A 20083-nucleotide genomic window follows, 5' to 3' on the forward strand; every position below is an offset into this window, starting at 1 on the left:
CAGTTGTATTTATTATGGGCTGCAAGGCCACGGTGATGAGACGATCAATATTTCTGGGATGATGAGGGAGAACTCATGCAATCGCTCTCTCTCTCTCTGTTCCTCCCTTGGCAGTGCTTCAGCAGGTAGAGAGATCAAAGCAGAGAGGACCTCTGAGATGCTGTTGGAAGGGAGACTGATGAAGTCCTCTGTGGTGTGTGTCCTCTAAACACACATACTCCATCACACTGTCCTATGTCCTTGCTATGTCCTGATTAAAAAGTTTGACCCGATGTATTTTATCTCGAATATCTAGAATTAGTGTTATCATGCTTTTTCTGCTGCTGTGTGTGCAGATCTAAACAGAAATGGCTTCAGTTGAAACTGAAGTTGAAAATCGTTCGTGTCTTCTCTGTATCTGTGGGGAATTATAAGGTGCCCTTTTGAAAAACTCCTTTGGGCAGACATCTTTCTCTGTCCAGGGGATTAATATGTGGAACTCTTTACCCACATAATTGATCATAAATGTGATCAATTCAAGTTGAAACAGTTCTTGAAGAGGGATCAGACGTGCAGTCATGGGTCATCAGGTGCCTTTTACTTATCGTACTCAGTTGCAAGTTTATTAGGTAGCCCTAGTTAAACAATTCTGTGTTCCATTACAATATTTCATTGAACTTTGTCTTCTCTGTTAGAGAGCATTAAACCACAGGACTCTCCCCGATGATGTAAAGATCCTGTAGGTTTATGTTATGACCACTAGTTTTAATTTCTTCAACTTTGTTTCTGGAAATCATGTTTTGTCTGTCATTTTGGCATTGTCGGACACTACAAAACCCAAGAGCCTCGGCTACCGTCACCATGGAGAAGAGGCCTGTCTAAGGCACGGATCAGAGCTGTAGTGAATTCACAACGCTTTGTCTCTAAAACCCTTTCAACAAAGGCTGAACATTGTAACCTTCATGTAGGGGGGATTTATTCCAATGCTGTTGCATCAAACAGAGTCCATTTTAGCTAGCTATAAACTGGTAACTGAGTGTATTACTGGTTGTATTTTTGATGTTTGTAGGTGATTTCATGTTGAGCGGTGTGTATTCTTAGAAAGGTCCATCTAGGTTGTGGCATTGGCCAATGCTATGTACCTGTCTTGTATAAAAACTAAACAGGAATGAAATACTGTTATATATCGTAATATAGTTCATATAGTCTTTTAACATGGGGATATATGGCAGTAATGTCTGCTAGATTTCGGCTTCTGCTACAGGGATCCTAGTGAGCCGGGAGAAGACTTTGTCAGTGTGACTTTTTTAGCACTCAGAAGCCTTTGCCAGCCCTTGGCCCCCCAGCAATGCATGCCTCTTAGTCCCTAGATTGGATATGGATGGCTTTTCATGTATTATCACTTAGCAGGTGCTCGGTGTGCCGGAGTCACTGAACAGAATTGTCCACCCCACACATTTTATTTGCACAAATATCAGCGAAGGTGGGCTCATCTGCAGTGTAAATTGTATGTATGTGTTTTTGATATGAAGTGAGGGCTTCCATGTAGAACCACTGGCAGGCTTTTCCGCTGATCCCTGTCTGCAGCAAATGGCAATAGCTTCCTAGCGATAACAGCACCTCCAGGAACGTCAGGATTGCTTTCTCTCAGTGGTTAGTGGCCCTCCAACGGCTCCTGAAACATTATAAATCATTTACACAGTCATTTCGGAATGCAATATCCTCCTCTAAATGCTGGCTTTTCTTCTCCATTGTTATTAGAGTGAACACTGCAGTAGGCACACCAGTCTGAGGGGCACCCTAAGCCACAGAAATTGAAAATTGATCAGGCAATGTGGGAAGGTGTTGTCACTGGCACCACTGGTTCACCCTGGGACTGTTGATTAGCATTTACAGCGCTGTCACAGGAGGCACGTGTGCTGCCTGTAGCTACATTCTCCAATGGCCTCCTTCAGCTCATCCCAGAAAGCTCTTGTAAGCGCAAACAAGACAGATGAAATTCAAATTCTACCTTGTTCATATCTACAACAAAGGGAGATATTGGGAAAATGCTGCATGACATTACATTAAGGACATTCAATTTTTTATCATGTTATTATTATGTTTCTGTGTATGCCACCTGCTGTTGGGTTGGCTGTTTCTCTTGTGAATGTGACTATTTCATAAAGGTTAGGTTCTTAAAGCAGTATTCAGGTGTTAGGGTTAGGGTTTTAAATGGAAGTGATGGGAAGCAAAATCCACAACCCTCTTTCTCTGCAAAAATACATCGCAACATTGTTTATCTGAAGTTACTATGAGGCTTCAGCAGTCTGAGTTAGACAAAACAAGTGGGCATCTTCCAACGTTTTTTTTATTATTTTAAAAAAAAGAAATCCCTCTTTTTATCACTGTCCTTCCACTGCAGAAAGACTGCACTTTGGAAGATAAAGAAGAAGATACTCTTTTGAAAAATTTTTTTACAGAACAAGTACTCTGGATTTTGAAGCCCATCACTTCCATTGGAAGCATGTTAGGAGGGGATCTTTTAATGGCCAGTATGAGGAGGAGGAATGATTACAGCAAACAAAAACTGTTTCACTGTTAATCTGGGCACCTGACTGATTGTATGGGACCGACTTGAAAAAAATGTTAACCTATTCTGTAACTATTAATGTAAACATCGGCCTTTGAAGCAGAGAATAATTAACACTGCATTCTGACAGTTGATGCCTTTCACGTTTCACTTGTCCTATTAGCATTATGAGGCATGTCTTGACAAGTTGCCCAACAGTTAATTGCAATATTCAAGTCAAAGGCAGGTTCTTGATTATGTGGATTGATGATAGCACTAAGAGCTCTGTCATGTTTATGTAAGCTGTTTTATGTCACGACAGAAAAAAACTCCACAAGTCAATAAAAATGGGAGCAAACTGGTGTGCTGTCAGGGAAATGTCATTAATTTTCCTGTTTTCTTCCCTTGCAGCACAGGATAGAAGATCTGACGAGTGGAGAGAGGACAGTGAGTAAGGACCTCGCTGCTGAGAGGAACTGCATAACTGTGACTGTTTCTCCTCGTCTGTAAGCCGGTGGGCTCCAGTATCACAGCTGATGACTGTCCCTCAGGTGGCTGGACTGCAGGGCTGAGCGGGAGGCCTGTGTGTTCGCTGAGGGGGCGCCCCGGCTTGTATGTTGGTCACTTGCAGTTGCACTCGCTCACAGGGACCATGTGGTTTTCTCCAAGGAGAAGTCGTCTCCCCTCGCAGAACTGGCACGGTGCCCACAGTTGCACCAATTTCAGCGTGTCCTTGTGGGTATTAAGTTTTTGTTGGTGCTTTGCGTCCCTCAGAGGTCAGAACTACCACCCCACTGTGAACACGCAGTATGGGAAACTCCGAGGGGTGAGGGTGCCCCTGCCTAGCGAGATTCTGGGGCCGGTGGACCAGTATTTAGGGGTTCCCTATGCCGCCTCCCCAGTGGGTGAAAAACGCTTCATGCCCCCGGAGCCTCCTTCCTCCTGGTCAGGGATCAAGAATGCCACTCACTTTGCTCCTGTCTGCCCCCAAAATATTCACAACGCCGTGCCAGAGATCATGATGCCAGTATGGTTCACCTTCAACCTGGATATAGTTACAACATACATACAGGACCAACACGAGGATTGTCTTTATCTAAACATCTATGTTCCAACAGAGGATGGTGAGTGTGTCGAGTAAACAGGACAAAACCAAACCTCTCCTCCTCTAGTCTGTCTCCTTCTCTCTCTGTCCTTCCTCTAAAAAGTTTGTGTCACCTCTGTATTTTGCGCGGAGCATGACCTGTTGTCTGGCGCATGCTGTGTCTGTGTCCCCCATCTCAACCTCCCATCTTGACTTGATCTTTCATTTAGTCTTTTCATCAACTCTCCCCTTCCATGCCACTGTTAGAGGTTCCTCTTTTGATGACTAAATGACACATTATTATGACTGAAGGGGAAAAAAAGAAAAATAGAATCTAATCATACAAGGAGCGGATTGGAAAATACTTGGTGCACTTTCCTACCCTCACTGTCTTGACTGTTCTGGGGATATTAGCCATTAGAGATTAGTAGCCTGCCTCATAAGTGAATGATCTACAAATGTAGGGTTGGTGAAATATTTTGTCTGGTACATGAGAGGCCTGTGGCATCAGCCTGACCTATGTAAGACCCTTTACTCTCCTTGCTTTATCCACTTTGTCCTTGCACAAAGCCAGAAGCAGGTTTTGTGCAAAAGGCAAACATAGATTGGGCTCCACCATACTAAAAGTATCACAAGTTTTAGATTTCTAGATGTTGACTCTCTTAAATGGCCCCCATTATTTCACCACTTGAAGGAGACCCACACAGGAAAATGGGCTTGAAGTGCTCTGAGAATCAAATGGGTAATGTCAGATAACACTTGTACTTATCAGATTACAATGTGAACTGCAAAACTTTGGAAATCTAGCCTCTCTGCCTTCTGTGTGGCTGTAATGGGTCTTAAATAGAAGTGCATGTGAATATGGGCTTCCTGTGTCCCAGGATGCAGCAAATTCATTCCACCATTTTGGAATATTTCTGCAGCAACACCCCAGTTACTTTCTTAACAGGTCCTCTGTTGTTCTTGTTGTTGATGATGACTGGGAGGGTGGGAGGAGGAGGGACAGAGGGTGAAAAGGGGGTCTGACTCAGTCTGAGTTGTTGCATGTCACATGCGATCTTTTCCAGAGCTCTCTGTTATTTTGTAGTTTTTCCATTCATTTTACAGTCAAAAGAATATCCAAGGAATGTGCCAGGAAACCCAACAAGAAAATGTGTAGAAAAGGAGGTATGTAAAAAAAAACAAACAGCAAAAACCCCCAAAACAAAACAAACAAAGCCAACGGAACGAAAGAAAGAGTGAAAGAGAGAGGAGAATGATGAGTGCTTCCTTCCAAAGCCACCAATATCGCCACCTATCAACTCCCAAATCAAAGTGCTAATTGGTATGAACGTGGGACTTGTGACTCAGATCAACCTTGACATGAGTGTGAGAGATGAGTGAGTGGTTGTGCTGTGTTGCATGTGTGCGTGCTGAAGTGCGGTTTCACTATGAGTGTGTGTAAATGAGTGAAAATGCAGGTCTCCTTAAATAAATAATGATTCTTTGTCAAGCAATCGATTGTGATGTCTAAGAATAACCTGTTTTATTTATTTATTTTACATTATTGTATGGCTTGTTCATGTTTAAAGTGTAATATGTTTCATTTGAATACAATTGTTGATTAAATCAGAGGCATGAGTGCCACTTTGACATACTGGAACATAAAATTTGACTGGTTATGCAAAGAACTTTAGTCATGTTTCAGACTGCTCTAACAGCACTTAAGATACCAGCTTATTGGAAGTATTTGTCAAATAAGACACCTGAAAGCATCAGAGCCTCAGCCGTTGATTATATTTACAATAAAAAGTGGAGGGCCACCTGTCTCTTAAATGTATTATTCACTATAGTTCAAATAGAGGGTGGTTGGGTATTTTATTGGCATGACAGCTTTCATCTGTCCATGTGGAAAATGCTCAAACACACAGCCACAGAGAAGCACAGTCCAATTTCATTAGCAACAGCTAAAATCTCACTGTTGGTAACAACAGAGGGCTAATTTTCTAAGCCTGCCTCTAGGCACGAGAGGACCTTACGAGTAGCCTTAAGACTGTGATCCTGAGCATATCATGCTCCACAGTGAAGAGTCAGTTTCAGCTGGGAAACCTCTGCTGTTGATTTCCATGGAGGCAGCAGGCGGCTATTGGCCTCACTCTGTGCACTCGTATATTCTGCTTTAGTAAACCAATTTTGTTAGAGACAGACTGGCCCTCCAGGCACTTCTGCTTCTGAATTAGTCCCAGTTGTGGAATATATACAGAAATATCTCTTTAATATTCCCCTTCCACTCGGAATTTTTCAATTATCTACCCCATGTTTGGTAATGAGAAAACGGTTTATCGTAAGTTTCATATGTTGGTTTTGTGACACATTATTGTGCAGAGAGATGACTGTTGCGTAGTTCCTCTGTTGCTATAAACACAAAGGTTGTAATGCTGGAGAGTCTCTTTTTTTTCTTTCAATTGCACCTTCCTCTTTTTTTAGACTGCTTCTTCTCATCTTGGCTTGTGTTGAATTAGTAGTGTAAATGGAGCATAATTTATCCTTCTTAGGCAATGCAGAAAGCAACCTCTGAAGCATACTTTGGTTTTGGTTAAATGTTTCCTACAAGGAAGTTAAAGTCGTGTTTGACAAATTCAGAGCGAATTGGGAAATGGTTTAACAGTTCATCAGTTCCCTCATTAAAATGTTTAATTAGTGTCATTTCAATAGTTAAATCTATTCCACAAACTTGTTACTAAAAGGATAATATGTTTTCTATTTAAATGTTTGCAAAGCTTTCAACAGAGACCTGTATAATGGAGAAGAGTCATACACACTGTGCACATTCAATAATAATAATAACACTTCCACTACCAAGTTTACAATCTGTATCTCTATGAATGTGGTTTCTCTGGAGGAAAGAGTGATTAATTTTCAGAAAGAAGTATTTGACTCTTTTTGTGTGATTGTTGCCAAGCAACAGTATGTGACAGAAGCAGAGTAAATGTCTCTCTTACCTCGCGTGAAGCACCTTTGTTGCAATGGTGATCTCTATCAAGAGAGGAGCATACATCACCCATGCATCCTGTGAAATGCATCACGGTTGGCCTTAGTTAATTAACTTAGTTAATTGTTTTATGAGACAAGCAGTTAGTATGTGACGATTTGTACAGTGCAGAGCTTACGCAAATATAGAACACAGTCTTCAGAATAAGTTTGATGAGAGGTAATAAGAATATATATATATAGAGTTTGGTTTTTAAGAAAAATACTCATCCTACAATAAGACTGAGAATAATTGAGGGAGTTTCTCCTATGGATCCTGTGCTAATATCATCCCACTGGGCAAGGAAACCACTTTATGCACTGATATCAAAGATGTGGCTCATTTTCCTCCATTAAACAGGAGGAAAGCCCTTAGTGCCCTGACAAAAGATCAAAGACAGATTCATTCAAAAAATAATGCAAGTAGATGTGCCTTTTTTTCAGGATGGTTGGTTGGTATTCAGAGCGAGGGTTGCTGTGTGGCTAATTCTGAAAGCGCAAAATAAACAGAATTTTGGTCTTTGTTCAGAAACAATTTGTTTCTGTTTACACTGACTAAAGTAATTTAGAGAATGGCTGTCCCTTCTTTTGCTACACTAGCGCAGCATCGCATGTTCAAGATGTCCGAGCAGGTAGATGTGAGGTCATGTGGAGGTGGTCAGATGTGCAAAATCAGCACCGTACCCCACTGCTTTCTCTGAAGTGGCCTTATACCGCAAACACAGGGCACAGAGCAGTAACTGTGTCGCAGACATTGGTGCCTCGGTTATATCACTCAGTCATTTTCTCTGCTCTGAGTCAGAGTGAATGGAGTGAAGAGAGGGGTAATGATGTGCGGGGACACAGCTAAGCACTATTCAGCCCCAGAGTGCTAGATTGGCTCGAGATGGGTCAATTTTGTGAGGACAAACCCTGATGAGGTCAATCTTTATCTTTCGAAGAGGTTTACATTGTTAAATTGATTGACAAACTTTAAAAGAGATCTGTAAAATCACATCCTTTTGATGATTCCCGCATTGAGGCAGAGCTCTGGTGATAAGGTGCACTCACTGTGCTGCGTGCCGCCTGTTTATACAATATGCACATTATTTTCTACAGGGTTTTACAGCACACCTCTTTCACTGCTTGTAACCCGCTTGTAAAACCTGTCCTCAGAGTCCTTCACAATGGTCTCTCTGAATAACACTGCTTCTGAGACTCCCTTCCTGACTCCTAAATTCATCGCTCATCATGAGTCTATCTGAGATAAGTGCAAAGAAATCTGTTGTACATTTTTGCTTGATTTGGACCACTCAGCTATCATTCTTATGCAGCCCTCACAGACAGCAGGCTGCCATGTGTTACGCAGCCCGGTGCCAGTACTGAACAGCCCGAATAGTTGCCAAACCTGTAGATTAACTACCCCAGCAGAAACACTGGACATGTTTTTTCTCTTACCAGATGACCTCCAGATGCTAGAGAGAAAACTGTGAAAGAGCCTCAATCCTGGTTAGACTGTGTCTGGGCCATGGCAGACAGTAACACACCATGGTAATCCCGTTGGTTGGCCGACTCAACCCTGCCTCAGGGAAGGAGGGGCCACTCCCTGAGTGCTGCCGAGGAAATCTGTACACCAAGCAGACAGCGCAGAAACTTTCCAAGAAGACAAGAACAAATATTGGCTTGTGCGATTTGAAAACAGAGCAGATGTCCACTTTTGTTTGACAGAAAATTACCTCTATAATCGTCTGCAATCATCTATCTGGGACAGTTGATGATCCCAGTGGGTGAAGGGTGTAACCAGCCAGAAGCAGATCCAGTCACACTGACTTGAGATGCAAGACGCGACCAAAGCAGGAAGTTCCTATTCACAGGCCTCCTGCTGCTGTGGTGCCCAGCTTCCACAGTCAGTCCAAGGCTCAATATCACTGTTCTGTTCTTTGTTTATCCCAAACTAAAAAGGAATAGAGGAAAGCCTGTGGAGTCCTAGAGCCCTGTTAAAGGGGAAAACAACATTTATTTGTTGCTTCTGCTATCTTTGTTAGCTTAGGAAGTCTCTTGAAACCTGATTTCTCCTTAAATGTCTCTTTTTAGTGGGCTGTTTGTATTGATGCACCATAACATGCATTATTTTAAACAAATTGTCTTGAAAATCAGGCTTGTTTGCATGTTAGAAAGCTTTGGGATTTGGAATCTGTGGTTTTGAACAGTGCTTAGCCATACATCATGCATTTGCTCCTGTCAGTGGATGAAGAGTTTAAAAGTGCCCTTTGGACTTTTCTTGTAAAAATACAAACACAAGTTATGTTTACATTTAGCATTTCTCACCAAAATGTATCCTTCAGGTGTAACCTACATTTTGGGTGCATTTCATTCCTTATAAAGCTTTGCCAAGCTTTTTTTTCTTTTCATATTTTTTGTTTACATCCATGTGTGCTTGCTTACAGCCTTAAGGCCCATTTATACTCCTGCGTAGGGTCTACGTGTGTACCTACGCCGTAGGCTATGCACGTAGCCATGCATTTATACTTGTGCGTAGGTGTGTCCGTCATTCTGCAATTACACCCCCAAATGCTTGTCTGCAATAGCGCTACAGCATCCACCTGTGTTGACTTTTGCCGGCCGACCAGGCTAACTTCCGGTTTAGCGTTCCACTAACATAAATGGGGGTAAAATTGTATATGTGCGGCTGGTGAAGCCTTTTCCAATGTTACCGACCGAATGGATCACATTCTGAACGAGTCATTTCACTCGGGTTGCAACGGTCAAATATATTTATTCACTGTGTTACATCCGCCGTTTTGGCCGCTAGCAAATGTACCTTCAAAATTTGGGGTACTTCCGGTCGGCTCAGAGGCATTGCGAGGCTACCCAGCCGACCAATCACAGAGCTTACGGTCCACGTCGACTCAACGTGTAGTTAAATTTTTGAGGAGGTGCACGTCAAGCGATGGCGTAGCATCTGCGTAGCCCCGTAGCCTACACCGTCACCTACGCCGTCGATTTGACGCAGAAGTATAAATTGCCCCTTATTGCTTAATGCCTTTGTTGGTTCTTTGACACAATTCTTGTTGTGGTTCTGCCACCAGCTGTCAATCAGTGGCATACCGTGAAACCAACAGTAAAAAGCGAATTGCATGCAAACAAAATGGTGACCCACTCGTAAAAACATTGCTCCATAGCACTACTAGTGGTTAAAAAAATCTCCAGTGAGTATTATATTATTGAGTATGTGTACTGTGCATCTAGTTCTACTGGTTTAACTGTTGAAGGCTACAGTACATACCTGCATTGTTCTGGCTTTCTAAAATCAGTAATGATGTATATTCAACTGTGGTGCAGCACTTTTAAATGACTCTCACAGAAGATTAAGAAGCCTAAAGCCTGGTAAGTCTTTGTATGATATTTGTGCAGTGTAGTCGTTCATTAGGGATCAAGAATAGAGGTAAGAGACCCCAGTGCGTTAGCTTGCCACCACACTCAGAAGCCTGTGGTCTCTGTTAAACATGTCTTTTTCCATTATCGAGCTGTAGACAGGCAGAAAGACAACTTGGCTGTCTTTTATTTGTTATTTTTTTTATTTTGGGAACAGCTGAAGCGCAGTATGAGTTTTGGCTGTCCTTTACTGCAGGATTACAGCCTCCTTAACCTTTTAGTTGCATTCTCCATCATTCTCTCTTATGTGTCCCTCCCAAGCTGTTCCTTAACCTCTACACTGGGAGACAGATTGAGAGAGATGGAGATAAACAGAGAGAGAGGGAGAGAAAGACAGGGAGAGCAGAAAGACAGGAGGAGAGACCAATCCATGCGCTCTGAAAGAGAAAAATGGCCACCTGAGGATTAGAGACTGAATATAACTGCTCTAAATTGTCAAGGCTGCAACATTTCACATTTCACTAAGTCCCTTTCCACATTCTGACCTTTCTGATATTTAACTCCAAGGCCCATCTATTGTCAGTGAACCTTTTTCCAGCAAAGGAAAGGCAGTTAACATTTAGCCCTTCCACGATGTATTGAGTGAATCCCAGATTCAGTCAAGAAGTCTCTAGAGTCTGAGAGCACTCTATATGTGTGGGTTTGTGTGTGTGTACATATGTGTGCATGCTTGGGTTTATTCATGTAAAACCCAGCCAACTACTAGAATGTGTTTGCATTTCCATCCTGCTGAAATGTTAAATTTCAATACCCTTTATGTAACAAGTAAGCCCATCAAATGCTGTTTCTTTGAACCTGATTTGATAAATACGTCAGGTTTCTATTATGCTTGTCAAGGAACATGAATAATAGCTGTTTTTTCTAGATGCCGCCTGTTTTGAAGCTATGCAAATGTCACAGCTCCTGGAGGCCAGCTACGCAAAGACACTCGTCAGTTCATTGTAGTTTTATTTTTATTTTACAGCCTTTCACTGCTGCACCACTCGAAAAGATTCAAGGTCAAATATAGGCTCGCTTGCTGAGTCACTGCAGATGTCACATGTTTGCAGTTCCTATTATAGATCCAGCATTTGACACACACAGGCTCACAGACAACAGGATTTAAACTGACAGAGCCTCCCTGTCGACACCTGCCATCCAATCTATGCCTGTCTGGAGCACTATCACTCAATAACCTCACTGTTTTACCACGTCAATGGCATGGTGAACGCTAGAACTTCTGTAATTGCTAACAAGCCATAAAGAGGGCTTTTGAGGCAGGCGAAATTGCCTTGTTGTTTGCTGGCTGTTATTCTGCTAAAACATTTTTGCAGGTTCCGTTGAAGCCTACATCAGAGAGACCTAACATCTGATAACTTAATGACTGTCACTTCCTACACAAGGAAGATGCTCCTGACTGACCTGGTGCCACCATGAAATTTATTAGTTGAAGTTAGTGCTATACCTGCCAAACTCTTAAGACTAAGGCCACTTCGAGACATACATTATCACTTTGTGAAACAACATGGCCCTCTTATTCACTTCAGTGAGATCGCTGTGTTGGCATAGTGGGGATTCAGAAGTACGCTGGATCCTCTGATGAAAAAGTTTAAATCTTGCCAATCAAGTAACGGCAAGCGCACACTGCAGGATAAAAGGATTACTTTGTAATGTGAATGCCACATTTCTGCTGTTATGCTGGCGACTGTAGCCATGATAATACTCCAGATATGAAAACTCCAGTCTCATAATATTCTAAACCACTGTGCAGCGTTGATAACCCTTCAAGCTCATGACTGTAATATTCAAACCAGCATTTCAGGATTGTATTTTATGGTCTCACTGGTACCTGAAACAACACATCACCATCAATGCAGCGCTTTGTGTTCTGTTAAGTAGGGTTGTGTTTGAACTGAAGTATTGAAGTGGCTGTGCTGCAAAACCCAGACCAATTCAACATCCACATGATAGATTTCTGCCTTTTTATTTTGATTTATTGCTATTAAGTCAACATGTGCAAACAAAGTTTTTTATACTGTATGTTGTTAATGGATTATACATTTTGAATAGTATTTTACTTTTCAAGCTATTCCCCTTACCCTTTCCAAGGGCTGGTACACATGAAAAGCCAGGCTCCCAAACTTCCACAACTTGCATCAGTCCAATAACTTCTTGTTGCCAAACAGAGAGACACAAAAGTTATGCATATAAGCTTGAAGTTGCCATAGTAATTATGATTATCTTTGCTTGTCTAAAGCTCATATAGCAGCCCATACAGGCTGCATTATTCATTTCACCCCATTATTTTAATCTGATGGACAGACTGAACAAGGTTATTGTACCGACTGTGGAACCAACAAATTCAAAAGGCTTCTCCACTTTGAGAGCTTTGAGTGTACTCAGTAAATGTCATGACACTCAGCCTGTTTCATTATGCAGTATATAGCATCTATCAATTAACAATGGATGAGGTATGCTGACAGGGTGGCGCATTCATTCAAATAAAAGCGGTTTAACTAGTGGCTATGGTTTATATTGTGTCTGACTTCAGAGTCCGATTTCACCATATTGGATCATCCGCTAAGGACCATGAATGTCCAACGCAAATTTAATGGTACACAGGCTATTAATTGTCTTTAAGAAAAAGTTGATTATTTGATCTAAGAGTTGCAAGAGAGGAAAGAGCTTATGATGACTAAAGTAGACCGAGACCACAGTTTCCCGAAGAATGCATCTTGTCTCATGATAATTAATTAGTTAGTAGATGACAGCTTAACAACAACAGACACACCCTTTAAATATACGTCATTTGCTGTGTGAAATAGTAAGTCCACTCTTTTTAGTGTTTTGTTCTGTTAAAATGTTGGCAAGGGTCAGGCCTACCTCAGCTGTTAAACGCTGTGAGAAACGCTTAACATCTTCTGGAAATCATGAATGCTTCCGTAAGTTTCATGACAGTCAGCCCATTAGATATTCAAATGAATTAGCATTCATACTAGCCTAGTGATTGCACTAGAGGAAAAGTCCAAGGTCATGAAAAATATTAGGAATTACCGTATCAAGCATTGCTCAGGAGAAAAAATCTGAACCGACAGTGGTGCTACATGAAAGGCAGGGTATCACAGAAATGGTACAATTCTACCAAAAAACCATTGAATGAATGGACTGATAGTTTGACCAACTGACTAAGCAGCATTGATATGCTTAGGCCCTGCTGTTAGTGAGCAACAAAAATTATTATACATGGATGTCAAACTCTAACCAGTTTAGAATACCACTGTGGTTGTGTACCACACAAGTGGTAGGCCTGTATACTATATTTGGACAGTACATGGTGCGCAGGCGGCATAGGGGGCTAGATTTTCACATTAACATGTTATGCAAGGACAACAGCATATTACCTACTGTTTAGGGCAGAGAGACAAGCTGATGTAACTACACACATCACAGAGGATACATAATACACGCAATCTTGTGATTTATTCACCACCTTTAGGGAAGTTACAATCCTGCACGTGCTCCTGCCTGTAGTTAAAACCCTGTTCGTTCAACAGTTTTCTGCATCCTGATTTTTATGTTCTTTAACTTGCCAGTAACCACATTTTGTGTTTATCATTTTGTTGGCCCAAATTGGAAATTGATGTAAGGTGCACATTCCAGAGAGAATAGAAAATTGTATCGTGTTTAAACACACTCAACTCTGCTCAAAAAGTAATTTCCAAAATGCAATAAAAAACGTCAACATCAGAATAACATGTTGTGGATGTTCGTTTTTGCAACAATCCTTTAAGCTAGTAGTGTTGCTACCCAAACTTCCGGTGGGTTTTTCCTGATAAATCTGAAAGGTTTTTCCTGAAACTGCCAGTTGTGTATGACTCTGCTCCAAATATGCTATGAAAACAATGGAGTTTTATTGCAATTACCTTCCGCAAGGTGTGTTCAGATTTATTTTTACCCAGTGTAGTCGTTTTTTAATTTGTGTGCTATTAAAATTGTTTTTATTGTATGTACTGTGAGTGTTAACAAGAAATGTCCTTGACAAGTTTTGTAATGGGTATTGAATATTTAAATTAGCATTGTTATTATTCACATGTGGTCTCAAATACTGCTTTTTAGTGCCTCTTTTCCCATCTGTGTGTTGCCAAACATGCTATTTTGAATTTCCTTGTGCCTCTCTATGTCTCTCCTTGCTTCAATAACAGGGGCCCATGCAAAAAAACAGGGCGAGGATTTATCGGATAACGACGGTGACGAAGACGAAGGTATTTTCCATGGTGAACAATGATGGTGCATGATTTTTTTTTTTTGAAAAATTACACTGTTTTCTGATCATTTATGGTTTTTGTTTCTAATCGCAGATGCAATCATCAAGCACCCCATGTCATAATACAATCAAACAATGTTGTCTGACCAAATGTTGGTGTGTGCGAGCGAATGTGAGGTCTAAGCATCTAAATTCAGCCGATGAGTAGAATGTTTGACTTCAGAGTCAGATGGAATCTAGTAGCTGTCTAGATAACCATGCCCAGGTTGAGGCATTTTAATATCTCACATAGTGACTGGAGCAACTGTTATTACAAGGGCAGAGGCAGTGGTGAGAGCCCCTTCTTAAGGTGTGGCCAGCAGCTGTATTTGTGGCGATAATGGCACTGGGAAAGTGAAGCAGCAGTGGAATATCTGACTGTTCTCCAGGTCTGCCAGCAGATTTAGATGAGGAGCAGCAGTTCAGGAGTGCTGCTGGAGAGGATTAGAGGCGAGAGGTGTAGAAAATGGGAAGTTGCTGCTCAGCAATCGCATTGTTCACTTTCCATATTTATCTTGGGATATTCCTGGCTCAGGGTGGATCTCTGCCAAGATTAGAATGAGAGACGATTCTTGTGCTGCAACAGAAACGGCTTAAGTCTCAAATCTAAATCAAACCCTTGATATCGCCCCGCCCTTGTCTTACTTTGCCACAGTAGGGCAGGTGATGCAAGCATGATGTTGGGTATCAAGGTTAAGCCCTTGATTTATACCCCATTTGTTTGTTATGGACAGACTAAATTTTTGCACATTATGTGTGTATTTGGAGAACAAGATTTATCTCTGTCTGTGTCAATGGCTGTCTATGTCTGGAGCGAAACTTTTTGGGACCTTAGCACATGTTTAGGGCATATGGACTTTCTATTTGGCAGGACAACTGATTGAATTACCACATCCTTTCAATTATTTGTCATAAATGTTGGCCAATTAATGCCGATCTGCATTGGATTTTAAACCCATCTGAGGCTGACTGGTTCAAGGTTCTTTCCAGATGTTTAAAAGTTTGTAGTGAAGATCCTTCCTCTTTGCCAGTGGGCTCTTCTTCCTAAAAGAAGCCTCACGCTGGTCTTGATCACAGAACAAGAAGCCTTGCCATGGCGCTACTTTGACACACAGGTGTTTCTTCATTCAAGCCCAGGGCAAGCTGTTGCAACGGAAGCCAAATTGCGTTCAGTTTTTGGCTTGACTTTTTGTATACGTGCGTGGCTGTGTATGTTTTTCTTCCCTCAAGCAAGCCCACTTGCATCAGTGTATGTAGCCCTAAGTCCGTTCAAAATTGCTGACAAGTGCCGATCCCTTTGTCTGGCAAGTCTTTGCATGCATACACAGTGGCTTGGTCTCCAAGCTGTTGTGCAAGACTAGCCTCACTGAAAATGTGACAAGTCTATTCTTTACTGAGCGCAACTAATGCTATTTACAGAGCATCACCGTAGAAGCACAATACCTGCAGAATCTCTGCCACAGAACTGTAATGCATGTGTGAGTTGGCAATCAATCCCTAAACATGACAAGATTTTCATTGTTCTGGTAAATGTGTCTGTTTTGAAGCGTCATTGCCCGACCAGTGTTCAGAGAGACCTTTCTGTATCTCTGTAATTCTCCCCAAACATATAAAAATACTTCCTTCTAAACTCCTCACTGAAGGATGGTTGAGTACACTGCACAAACCACAAAGTCCTGGTAAGCTGTCTTACATACTACTGCTCTCACAAGTGGCTATACTATTATTGCGGGTAATAGCAACCTCCTTGTCTACAGTAAATGTACTGCATGCATTACCAATGAAAATCAAACATTTGTATTCAAGTTAAATCGGAACATCAGCAGAACTCCCTCAGTCTTTAGCTGATGCACCTCTTATCCACATATTTTCATTCAGTTGAGAGAGCTGCTGCCTTGTCTGGTTTCTCTGTCTAACCCCCTCCATCTCTCAGTCTGTTCATCCCAACATTACCATGCTGTCTCAGTTGGCAGTCTGTCTATACTGGGCTAATTCCCTCCTCCCTCCACCATATTTGAGCCGCCCCCCTGCCTGTTATAACCCTCCAGACACACTCTTAAATTCTAATTCAAATAAATTTTATTGGAACAATAAAGGATTTCTCACATTGTCAAAGAAATGTAAGTAACATATGTAATGGAATAGTAATATATAAATGCACAATAAAAACACAGTGGAACAGCCAATAAAAAACATTCAACTGAGACGAGGAGATAAGCAAAATGAAATATGTAGCGAGGATTATAATGACCTTTTTTATACTGTATTTCTTTCTGTCCACTGGCTATTCCTGAGGCTCTCCCTCTTACCCTTTCTGTCTGTCTTTGTGTGTCCTCCTGTCTGCCTGAGCAGCATTAAACCCCCTGGTACCTCCAAAGTGCATTCAAATTCTACACTCCCTCCAACAACACAAGAGTGTGGGCCAAGTTGCTGGGATTTAACTCGGCCCACAATCAAGACTCAATTTTACAGAGGCTGTTATTGCACTGTAAAAAGGGAGTGCAAGCTTTTAATCACCTACCTGCTGTTGTTAGATAAAGGTGGGCATATAAATAGAGGAAGTGAGGCTGTGTAGGAGCTAGATGTCCCAGGTGGAACATAGCAGTGGTGCCGAGGTACTGTGCCCAATGTTAGGCAGAGAGAGGAAGCCGTCTCCACTCCACCTCTAGAGTGTCTCGCGCAACTGCTACCTCAATCAGCCCTCTCCCACTGATGAAAAATAGATGTGTGTGTGCGTGAGTGTGTGTGTGTGTGTGTCTGTGCCATTTGGCACTTCGAGACTCTAGCTCTAATCAGGAGGAATGCTTCCACACAGCGTGAGTGTGCACACACTCAGACATGTACACCCACATCCATTAAATCAGTGAAGCATGCACACATGCACACACTTGTACACATACACAATGCTTGCTTCCAAGCTCTCAAAGCAAGCAACGACGAAGACAACACACACACACACACACACCTACCCCCACCCCCAGAGAGTCTCTCCATCGTTGCTGTGCCAGGGAGCAGAGTTGAGCTCCACCTGCCTGGGTATTACCATTAATTCCATTGCACAGGCCTGACTGGATCCCCATCCAGCAAAGCCCTCAGCTCAGCCCATGCAGGCTGGAGACTAGTGAATCGACATTGGGGGCAATTCACACACCATTCTCTCCATTCTGCCACTATCCTATTCTCTCTGATGTGGCAGAGATGAGGAATCATGCCCCTTGAAGCTCATTTATGCAGAGATATTTGGAATGCCGCTGCTTAGCTTTTTTCCAAGATAAGCATTGCTACTAATAACTGATCCACAAGGGCATCATTTGAGCCATTTCAAAGGATGGGAGAGCCAAACTCTTACGGTCATCTTTTTTTTCTTCTCTTTGTCCTTTACTCTTTAGTGGCACAAAATAATTGGCACAGCAAAAACAAGCTGCTTTTGAATCAAACAAGAGTGAAAATAGGCTTTGAATTAGTTCACAGAGGCACTTTGACTCTGTCGTTCTGCAGTGCCACAGCACATTTCAGGGGGTTTGTGCTGTGTGCACTTTTGTTTATTGGTGCTCTCTCGTGGGTTTGTACAGTATAACATCAGCTTTTGTGACTTGCACCAAGGACTGCAGGCATCCCTGAAAGACTAAAGGGTTAGTTTTCGTTCACTCAAGGAGCAAACAGCTGTCTGTGAGTCTTAGGGATGACAGCACCTCTACAACTTCCTCCTCTCATCTAGATCCCGGCCAGCTGTAGGGGGCTTTGGCTAATAGCCTTGTAGGCTTCTTGCCGTGTCCTCTCTTATTTTACTCAGCCAGAATCTATCTGCTCACTGCTCTCTGTCCACCCTGTTGCCAACATCATATTTAACACACAAACACGGCAGCCAGGGAGCAAAAAGTCACCTTCACACAAAGGTCATTCTTCCCATTACATTTACTGTAGGGCTGTCAAGATTCATAGTAGAGGCACACACTCTCACACTCAACTCCTTTTCATATACCCAATTCTGTGTTCACATTTTCTTTGTATACATAAGACGTACCTCAGTGACTCAGAAATGTCAAGTGTTGTGGAGAACATGGTGGAGTCTGACATGCTCCAACTATAAGGTGCTCTTTTCCTGCCCATCCTATCAGTCCTGATGATGTGCAGGCTCTGAAAGTCCATTGGCTTAAAATAGTAACAGCTATGCAACAGCTCCTTTTCTCCCCATGATCCTCCTTCCACTGTCTTCTGTGTCAAAAATAGAAAATCTGTTATTGTGTGTTCCTTCACTTCAGCCCCCCCCCCCCACACACACACACACACACACACACACAACAGCTAGTCAGACACAGTGCTAGTTCATGTGATTCAAGGTAAAATTAAATGGACATTCAGTGACATTCAGAATATTGTCAGTGACTTGTACAACAGCACAAGATGCTCTATAATTCTGTGTAATTACAGAGCTTGTTTTGCAAGGAGCCTCCCAGTTAAACTAAATGCAGGTTTCAAACGTGAACATGGCCACTAATGGACTTGTCATGAGTGAAGCGTGAAGCATGGCCTGACAAGACCACTACAGTAGGGTGCATGTCACGTCCTGCCACATCAGGACATTGCCCCCCCCCCCCCATCTCAGACCTCACTGATATCCACTGACAGGCAGCTTGTTTCCAAGTGTTGACACAGTGAATGCCACAACACTTATCTCCACCCGCCTTTGTCCTGTCCCACTCTGGAGTGTCAAGGCCACTTCTGGGGGCGCTTAATGTCAGATATATGACTGACTGTTTTCAATGGAGTGAGAGGCAAAGGACAAAAAAGGTGGAGGTACAGGGGATGAGAGAAAACATGATAGAGGATGATGTGCTCCCAGCCCCGTTTCACTTGCAGCAGCAACACTTATACCCCCTTTCCACCAATGCCAGATGCTAGTTCAGGGCCCTGTTTCAACTTGTGAACCTTCTAAGAACCAGTTTGCCTTTCCATGGGCTAGAGAGCCACCATAGAGCCACATCATTACGTCCCTGTTTATGTTTGTATATGTCTCCCGTAACTCCAGCAACGCTAGCACCATCGTCTCTTTAAAAGTGTTGCTCCTGGATTTGCGAGCCAACATTGGCATCGAAACATGACTGGTCCAACGCCTTTGTGCCGCTCGACGTGATTGCTTTAGACGGCAGTTACGTTCTAGAAGAAAGGTAATTATCTAACATGTTTTGATTCATATTAACCCTGAACTTAAGCTCTTAATGTTAGCCTTTGTTTTCCTTAGCCTTTAGCTAGACCTAGCATTGACTATTTTGGTAAAGATCACATTTGCAGTTTATCAAATCTAATAAATGAATGATACACCATTTCTTATCTTACAGGTTGCAGCTAATGGGAAACGGAGGTCACCTGTTGTCTGAACACACCCACGATCTCACCAATGGTGTGACACAAAGCCCTTTTTCAGACACTGGCAGACTGAGCCCTAAACAGCACGCCTACAATTACAGGCTGAGCAATGCACGATCGGTTGTGAAGATGTATTTTGGGAGAATAAAAGGACGATGGAGGTGCCTCCAAAAAAGAAACAACTGCAAGGTGGAGCTGAGCAATAATGATCTGATCTGCTGTGTGCTTTATAACACTTGTGAGGAACATGTTGACAGTTTAAAGTGTAGAGTGCAGTAAACGTATATGCAATCTCAAACTTTCCAGTAAAAAATTTTTAACACTTTAGTGTGCTTGATGTAAAGTCATTTGTGGAATTTAAGACTGATGCAAATTATCAACGTAATCAGCATCATCA

At 42.2% G+C, this 20083-nt stretch overlaps 1 protein-coding gene across 2 annotated transcripts in view; it reads left to right on the forward strand.

The window, feature by feature from the left end:
* The window catches only part of nlgn3a (neuroligin 3a), a 114334-nt gene that overhangs the window by 20008 nt on the left and 74243 nt on the right, over positions 1–20083 (forward strand). The window contains exons 2-4 of one of the 2 annotated variants that reach the window (XM_038700247.1): positions 2942–3654; positions 4722–4781; positions 14219–14278. In XM_038700247.1, coding sequence (XP_038556175.1) covers positions 3183–3654; positions 4722–4781; positions 14219–14278 — 592 coding nt within the window. In that variant the 5' untranslated portion in view covers positions 2942–3182. The remainder of the gene's footprint in view (positions 1–2941; positions 3655–4721; positions 4782–14218; positions 14279–20083) is intronic. The other variant, XM_038700246.1, reaches the window with a different exon arrangement.

Source organism: Micropterus salmoides, unplaced genomic scaffold (assembly GCF_014851395.1).
Source record: "Micropterus salmoides isolate LMB-PRFRI ecotype aquatic unplaced genomic scaffold, ASM1485139v1 Ms_hic_scaffold_5, whole genome shotgun sequence".
NCBI classification, from domain to species: domain Eukaryota; kingdom Metazoa; phylum Chordata; class Actinopteri; order Centrarchiformes; family Centrarchidae; genus Micropterus; species Micropterus salmoides.